Source organism: Trachurus japonicus, chromosome 5 (assembly GCF_045865225.1).
Source record: "Trachurus japonicus isolate A0001 chromosome 5, Traja_1.0".
Lineage (NCBI taxonomy): Eukaryota > Metazoa > Chordata > Actinopteri > Carangiformes > Carangidae > Trachurus > Trachurus japonicus.
This window is the reverse complement of record NC_140911.1, coordinates 26,261,368-26,270,292: the sequence shown is the minus strand read 5'-3', so window position 1 is coordinate 26,270,292 and position 8,925 is coordinate 26,261,368. Positions and strand designations below refer to the sequence as shown.

The following is an 8,925-nucleotide window of genomic DNA, read 5'->3' as shown; positions in this document are numbered from 1 at the left end:
AAGTGGACTAAAGATAGCAGATAGCTGCCGTCTTGTCTTGTGCCAACTCTGAGAAAAAATGGTGCTCTCTGGTGTAGATGTGACAGGTGAGGAGAAGGGGCTCAGTCAGGCGGACTAGAACATCACGTTAACGGTATAGCTGTGACATGTTTACATCCACATGTCCACAGCCACAGACTGCAGCAGTAGAATTTTGTGAATGTGGAAAAAGAAACATCTGCATTTTTCTCAAACAAAAAGCATCACCAGAGAAAAAGAAAAGAAAACTATGAATGGGTCTATTTCTCTGAGTGTGTCCTGCGACACATGTGTCAGACCTGCAGTGCCACTGAAAGTTCACGATGAAGCATTTCATCAAGAATTTTTCCATTTCTCCTCATCTGCCATCTCCTTTCCACCCTTCTCTCCGTCTCCTCCTCTGCTCACGTTTCTCCTCCTCCTCCTCCTCCTCTCTTTCTTCAACAAAAAGGCTATTAATAGAACATCCTGCGCTCTCTTTTTAAACTGCAGGGAGCATATATTGTGCACTTAAAGGGAGGAAGAAGCTTGAGATACCAGGAGGCGTTTGAAAATGTCCTCCACACTGCCCGAGGCTACAAAGACGCTGGATGTCCTAAGAATAACAACAAAGAGCCTCTGATCGATTCGTGGCATTTGGTATCAGCACAGATGCTCGTTCGACTAAATTTAGCTCCTCAAATCATTTGCAGATTAAATACCTTGCAAACAATGTGATGTGAAGGAAAAAGGGCTAGAAAAACATAAAAAGAAAAAAAACACCTCTCACATGTTTTCACCGAGTCGTGCTTCTTCCACATTTCAGAATTAAAGACACACAATAAACACACTGAGAACCATTTCAGTTGAATTATTATTGGCTTCATTATTGATATTACTTTGTCAGGGTTATGAGCATTTGGAAGGATTATATGCATTTTTTTTTTATTTTCACATGTTTTTCTTGTCCATAGATTGTCCTTTTTGTCTTGTAAAGTGCAGATAATACTATGTTTTAAATCCAGACTTCACATACAGTATATAGTACATGGTTTTTGCTCCGTCATCCACTGGTTAGTATTTACATTATTCTCTCACATTTCATTTCATAGAAAGAAAATCAATTATCCACTGTACCAATGTTGATGGATGTTTTCAGGCCTCTATGATATGGGAAGGAGGGACAAGGGGGAGGGGGAGGTGGGGTGAACAACTGTACATATTGTTTCAGTGGATGCCACACTATCAGGCTCTGGGGTCAAATGAAAAAAACAAACAAACAGAAAAAAACAAAGTTCTTTCTCAAACACACACATGCATACAGATTGCATATTGATCATCTTGTTTCCCGTATGTATGAGTTCTTTTTTGTTTTTTCATGTAGGAGCCTTGTCTTGTCTCAAAGAGCTGACAGCGCAGTTCAAACAAACCCAAAGTTCAGAAAGCTCATATTCACATTCAGCTAACGTGTGAGTGTTTGACATGCAGCAGTAGAATATTGCAAAGTGTTTCACTTTTGTTTCAAAGTTTAGTTCAAACGCTCTGTCAGCTCTCAGGATCAACGTATAATTAGTGCCAGATAAAAACAAAAAAATCTGTGCTTAAACTGTTTCCCCCTCCCCAATGAACTACCGGCTAATAATCGTTCTCTGCATAGATTTCTCAGTGTATTCACTGTTGGGCACCCTTCTCATGGAGTGAATTTGCTGGTGGGTCCCTCAGCAGGTGAGAGTTGATATTTTTTAGAGGCTGTGGTGCTCCCTATAAAGCAATACAATATTGTTGTTATTAATTGACTTTGTTTCCACCGGATAAAAACATTGTACAGGTTCTGATCTGCGAACAGATGAGGATGATTCTACTCGTATTTGTGCTTTAAGCAGAAATACTCGTCAACTACAACATTGAGTTTTTCTAGTGTACGAGTTGCTACAGTGAATTTGGCTGAGGTACAGTAACGTTCACTATTTAAAAAGGTTAACAGATAAATGTTGACATGTATCTGCAACATTTATCCGAAAGGAAAAAAAAAAGAGTGGAATGAAGACAAAAGCATGCATAGACAAAATTTTTGGTCAGACTGTGAGTGTGGTTTTTTTTCCCCCCACATAGACAGATATGCAAATGGCTGTTGCATAAATGCAGCTGTACAACCAGGCTAAGACATTGACATTCAGTGGTTCTCTCTCTCTCTCTCTCTCTCGTTAACACACACACACACACACACACCATACATAGCTCTGCATCAACTCAAACACATCAATACCCAATTGATGATAAACAAGTTCCAGGTTAGACAGGTTCATTCTTAAAAAACAAAACAATAAAAACATCCATGTTCTACACAGACCGAAGGATTGTTGGAATATTGCTAAACTACTTATTATGGTCCTACATCAGATTACTGACCATTTTATCGTGTCAATCCACTTTTCATGCTTCACTTGGGAACGCAACAAATAAAACTCCAGTTCCTGTACTACCACAATTCTCTCTAAAAAAAAAAAAAGGAAATCTTTTCAAGATGCATGAAGACAAACAGGGATCTGGACAGAGAGACGACCTCAGAAGCCTCATGTCAGGCAGGTGGACGAGGCATCCTGAGCACATATTGGCAGCAATGTTGTGTAAAAACATTTTGCTACTGCAGGTTCGAGACTGTAGTGAGCAGAATGAAACCCTAAGAATAAATATGTACATCCTGGCATGACAGAATTCATTTGGACAGTTCGTGCTACAGACCTCTTCCTAATCCCTCACCTTTCTAATTACTGAGGACATCCATGAAAAGATGGAGAAAGGCAAGAGACTCAGGACTGAAGTCACAGGACCCCTAGCCAATATCTGCTACACTGCTGCTAATTATCACTTCCCATATTGACGTTACTGCCTTTGACTGTTACCTTGGCAGTGTTGAGCGAACGAAGGGAAATCTCAGCTGGATACAATCCTAGAATCAGAACCTAATTCACGTTTGATGCCAACTTTTAAAAGACAGATTGAGCTTCTGGCATCAAAGACTTCTCAGAGGACAGCCAGACTCCGTTTAAATTCTGACCACTTTAATGCCAATAAAAAGCTTTTCTGATGTAAGATTCTGGTTTAGGGATGATACAGTTTTTAACAGTGCCGTGGCTCTCAACAACTACTTCACAGAAGGCAGTACAGAAATAAGTGAAGCAAACTTTCGGTATATAAATCTAGGACATGTGTCAGGTTTGCTGGGAAACTCACCAATAAGGTAATTTTTTTTTTTTTTTTTGAAATGGCTAGTAAGAGTGTTTCTTTGGCACTCCGAACAGGCTCTGAAACAGGAGAACGTAGAACAGTGCTCAGAACAGTTACTATTAGAAGTAAAAACATGGCGATGACCTGTGGAAAGGCGCTCACTTTCTTTTTAGTTTTAGTTTTTTTTTAATTGTCTGATAAAGTATGTGTGTATCGTATATGTGTTCTGTCTGTATACATATATCTTTTTAATATATATATTATATATATATATATAAATAAGAAATAAATATATCTATTGTATAGAATTATTTTTTGTCTCAGAGGCTTCTTCTTTGAGTTTAAACGCATGCTTCTAGGAATGTTTTTGAGGTCATGCAACACTAGGAGAGTAGCGTAAACCCAGATAAAAAGGCAGTTTAGGGGAAGCATTGTTCTATACATGAGTCCTTAAAAGTTGCTATTTTGATCAGGAGGATGTGATCATGTGACAAACCCGTGAAGGAGACAGCACTGCGAGTCTATCGTATCTGCAGCTGGGATTAACGTCCAAAACTGGAGTGTGAGTTTCTGCCTGAAATCACCGCTCAGCTGCAGCAAAAAGGTTGAACAGCAATGACTCCTACATGGAATGTTATTATTGACGGGGACGTCGTATCCTGGTAAGCGTAGGATTTGAGCTTGTGATTATTCCTTAAGAAATCCTCTAACATACAGCTTTAGGTTTTTGAAACGGCTACCTGCAGGCATACTTTTAAAACGGTGAATTTGTATAGAAGGCAGTGTACAGACAAATATACAGTGGTGTGATGAAGCAAGTGGCAGTCGAGAAACACGTGGAAATTCTCATTCAGTAAAAATGTCATGCAATAATCTATTGACTACATTTACTACTAACAGCACCTACCTACCTACCGGCTATCAGTTAAGTCACAGTTAACCTACCTATCTATATGAATAAGTACCGTATGTGTGAAACCGTGAAAAAAACAAAACAAAAACAAGAAGAGACATTCAAGCTGTCCTCAAAGCTCTGCAGTAAGACCAGTTTGGGTGAATGGAAGGGGGAAAGCTTGCATTGCAATACATACAGTACATGTAAGACCAAAGCAGTGAAAAGTCAAGGCCATTCTCAGTCATTCATCAGATACTGATGTCTACTGGGAAAAAAAAGGCGTCGAACCATAAGCTTAGCACTGATGGCTGTCATACATCCTTGAAATAGCGTGGTGTACTTAACCACGAACCTCGTCACAAGTCACCCACAGGCCACATCAGCACTGGAGTGGGCTTGTGTTATGCTCACACATACTCTTATCACTAAATGGTGTAGCATAAGACAGTTTTGTTTCATTGGCTCCAGGAAGCAGCATATGTAGTGCGCAAGTAGGGCTCTTCAGAAAGCGCATGGCAGAGTAGTGTGCCTTGTAAATGAGGGACCAGGGGACAGGGAGACTAAAGCAGGGCTTGTGTTGTGTTGCTTTCTTTAAGCAATAATTAACTTCTTTTTTTTATCTTGCAGTGTTTCTCCCTTTTTCTTTTCTTTTTGTGCACTACTGTTGGCTACTGTTGTGAGCAGGATCTTTTTTTACCTATCATTATTAACTTTTTTTTCTTTTTTTTTTAACAGCCACACAGACAAAGCCAACTCCATGCAGAAATACATAATTTGAAATTTTACTCTGTTTGACAGTGACCAGAAGTTTTAAGGGGCAGGCTGTGAGAAGTGAAGACAAGATGAGCGCAGAGTGAGCGAATGGTCTATGTAATTTTTTTTCACTGTCTTTCATCATCATCATCATCATCATCAACATCCAGAATTCTATTGCCTTGATTTTTCCAGCACACGTGAGGTGGGAGGCTGTACACCTGTCCTGTCCAGTTGCTCAGCTCCACATTTCCCGCTGTCACGGGAAGGAAAACAGCAGACTACACGTCTGTGAGCATTTTGGTGATGTTTACATAGTTTGTGTTGGCCAGCGTGCAGTTAGCTGTCTTGAGGTTCTCCTCCTGAAAGTCCTCATTGCTGTTGTTCACAGCCTCCTGGATCTCCATATAGTCCGATTTACTGATGGTAGAGCCGCTCCGGCTCTTCTTTAGCTCCTCCGCTGAGTCGGCTTTTGGGGGGGCCTGCAGATACTGCGCCTGCTCCTCTCCCTCCGTCTCACGGTGGTAGAAGTAGTTGAAGTTGGACACAATGACAGGCACAGGCAAGGCAATGGTCAGCACACCTGCAATGGCACAGAGGGAGCCCACAATCTTACCACCGATGGTAGTCGGGACCATATCACCATAGCCGACTGTTGTCATGGACACCACAGCCCACCAAAAGGCGTCTGGGATGCTTTCGAACTGTGACTCGGGCTCATCTGCTTCAGCAAAGTAGACGGCACTGGAGAAGAGGATGACCCCTATGAAGAGGAAGAAGATGAGCAGGCCGAGCTCTCTCATGCTGGCTTTCAGGGTCTGACCCAAAATCTGAAGCCCCTTGGAGTGACGAGAGAGCTTGAAAATTCTGAAGACTCGTACTAAGCGGATGACCCTGAGAATGGCTAAAGACATGGCTTGCTGACCTGCTTGACCATCCTCTGGCCTGTCTGCCAGCTCTGTGCCGAGAGTGATGAAGTAAGGGATGATGGCAACAATATCAATAATGTTCATTATATTACCAAAAAAGCCTGCTTTGCTGGGGCAGGCGAAGAAGCGCACCAGGAACTCAAAAGAGAACCATATAATGCAAAGAGTCTCCAGGATGAAGAAGGGGTCAGTGAAGTAGGTGTTAGTGTAGCTGATGATTGTGGTGTTGGTCTCGGGTGAAAAGACCTCCGCGTGAGACTTGTGCATGTCATCCTCATCATTGCGGAATATGGGGAGGGTCTCCAAGCAGAAACTGACTATAGATATCAGGATGACCATGACAGAGATTATGGCAATAATCCTAGCAGGACCTGAGCTCTCAGGGTACTCGAACAGCAGCCACACCTGTCTCTGAAACTCGTTGTCAGGAAGGGGCCGCTCCTCCTCTTTGATGAAACCCTCGTCTTCTCTGAACATCTCAATGGCCTCCTCACCCAACTCGTAGAAGCGAATCTCCTCTGAGAAAATATCGAGGGTGACGTTGACCGGCCTTCTTAGCCGGCCTCCTGATTGGTAATAATACAATATGGCGTCAAAGCTGGGTCTGTTCCTGTCGAAAAAGTACTCGTTCCTCAGCGGGTCAAAGTACCGCATTCTCTTTTTGGGGTCCCCCAGCAGGGTCTCTGGGAACTGGGAGAGGGTTTTGAGTTGTGTCTCAAAGCGCAGCCCTGAGATGTTGATGACCACCCTCTCACAACACTCATGGTCGGCCTCGGGGTCGTAGTCCTGCGGGTGCCCCGGGTGTGCAGCCGCCTCATCAGAGGGGTCGCCTGTGGCAACAGTCATTCTGCAGGAGGAGGAGGCCTGCACTTTTCAGTGAGTCTGGGTCCTGCAGCCTGGAGAACTGCAGGCAGGGGCCAGGAGAGGGAGGGGGCTCAACACCGTAAAGACCTGACGGCCACAGGATGTCACCTAGGATCTGACTGCATGTAGGACAGATAAAGCAAAGACAGACAACAAGGTCAGGTAAACCTGAAACATGATTCAGCACTCAATACTGAGTCCACAGACAACAGCACCTTGCTCTAGCTTGAAGATCAAACAGCTCAAAACAGATGAAAATAGAGCCACCGTCTAGAACATTGTCATTGTCATTGTCATTAGATCATTAGATATGCGTTATGTAAAGTTACACTGTCGTGAGGAGCCAGTCGATAGCAAAATGAATCAGCTCATGGAAACTACTGCTCCTGACTTGGGAAAATTAATATGCAAATAACAATCCGCCTTGCATATGAATTGCTTCAATGCAGGTAAACTCGGAGGCTAACTGGCATAGAACCCGTACAGAAGCTTGTAAATTAGGACACTGATCTGCTGCAATGGACAAAATCCAATGAAATGAATGGGAATACCTTTCGCAGTGAAGCCATGCATGAATATAGCAATGCAGCAGGCACCAAATTCATACAGACAGCATCCTGTCTAGAATATCATGGATAACCACTGCAGTCTAAACACATAAAACGTACCAGACACTTTTAAGATTTACTGCTGTGCCACACAAACACACCGACACATCATATTAACTGACTTCGGTTTTAGTTTTGTTGGAGCATTTTAGTCTTGAAATGGTGCCTGTCTCTGAAATATTCAAAAACATCTATAAATAATTTATCCATAGAAGGAAATAGGTTCCAAGAGAAAAAACTGTATCTCTTGTCTGCATCATCTCCACTCAGAGTGGGCGCACAGTTTCAGAGGAAAGGAAAAAGAAAAGAAAAATCCTCATGAAGCATACAACAAATATGTAACAGCATGTTTACTGATCATTATCACGATCTCTCCTGAGGAGTTAATTAATGCATCAGCTATGAAAGGCCACGACTTGAATAAAACACATTCAATCGAAATGAAGAGATGATAGGTAAACCTCAGCTGCCTTATTTCTGGTCCATACATACCTGCTGACATCGTCTTCATATCTGGATGTGAGTGTAGGCTCCTGCTGGACACTGGTATCAGGCAGGTGAAAAACCAGCTGCGACAATCGGGTCTTCAGTTCTCAGTCAGGGGTAAAAAAATAAATAAAAAATTGAAATTTCCAATGTGGGACAGTCGATGATATTCACCTCATGTTGTCTGCAGCATCCTCGCCGCCTACACCGGCTACAGTATGTGCGGGTGTGTCCTCGCTTTCCCCTCCCCGACTCCTCTACTCCGGGTAGGCTGTCGTGGGATGGCGTTTGGCAACAAAAAAAGGGAGGAGGGAACCGATCAAGGAGGTGCTGGTGCTTCCCTTAATAACCAAAGGTGCTGGGATCAGCAGAATGATCTGCCTCCACTGTTCCCCTCCAACACCAGTGTGACTGTGTGACGAGCCGCGGCTGCAGACAGCCGCAAAGGTAAATAGTCCTGAGAAAGTGCTCAGAGAGGCAACATCTGCAAAGAGGGGGGGGGGGAGGGGGGGGGGGGGGGGGTAAAGTGAGGCGAGGGGGTGGGAGAGCGAGAGCTTAAAACAGATAATCTTATTACCAAGATTTAATAATTAGACCCGCTTGGAGACGTATGCATCAATAATGAATCCTCTCTTCATCTCAAAATGAGAATAAATCTGCCGCGCGCAGAGAATTTAAATGTATTCATGCGTCACTCAGCCAATTTGCGTTTTCCTTTAATTTTCTAATTTAATCACAGCACAGCATCTCGTCAAGGCAAAAGACTCCAGAGTGTGAGCTGTATAGAGTCAAGTGCGTCCCTGCGTTTCCTGCACAGACACAGCAGTGTGAGTCTTTCTAATAGCCTGCATGGTGAGCAGAGCCGCGTCTTCAGACACTGACTTGAAACGACATGGATGAAAGAATCGCCCTACGTAGTGGGGCTGGGAGATTATGCAATTTCACCGAGCCACAGCCCCGCGACGTGTTCACACATAATACACAAACACACATAGAAAGCGGCTTGTATTGGACCTGCACGGTCTCAGCTGGGCAGGAGGTGGGAGTTTGTTTTTTGTTGTGTTTGTGGGATATCTCTGTAGTCAGCAGTGGCCGCTGGGCTGCTGGAGAAAGCTTAGTCAAACCTGCAGTCGGGCATTGCTATGCATACCAAGAGACGTGCTGG

The 8,925-nt window shown here is 43.4% G+C and overlaps 1 protein-coding gene across 1 annotated transcript; it reads right to left on the bottom strand.

The window, feature by feature from the left end:
- Positions 1 to 2,298: 2,298 nt before the first annotated feature.
- On the bottom strand, positions 2,299 to 8,247 carry LOC146987707 (potassium voltage-gated channel subfamily A member 2). Its single transcript, XM_085776987.1, has 2 exons — positions 7,767 to 8,247; positions 2,299 to 6,785 (listed from the first exon to the last, which is right to left on the bottom strand). Exon 2 carries the CDS (start codon positions 6,646 to 6,648, stop codon positions 5,155 to 5,157), a length of 1,494 nt encoding a protein of 497 aa, XP_085633113.1. The 5' UTR covers positions 6,649 to 6,785; positions 7,767 to 8,247; the 3' UTR covers positions 2,299 to 5,154.
- Between the last annotated feature and the right edge of the window lie 678 nt (positions 8,248 to 8,925).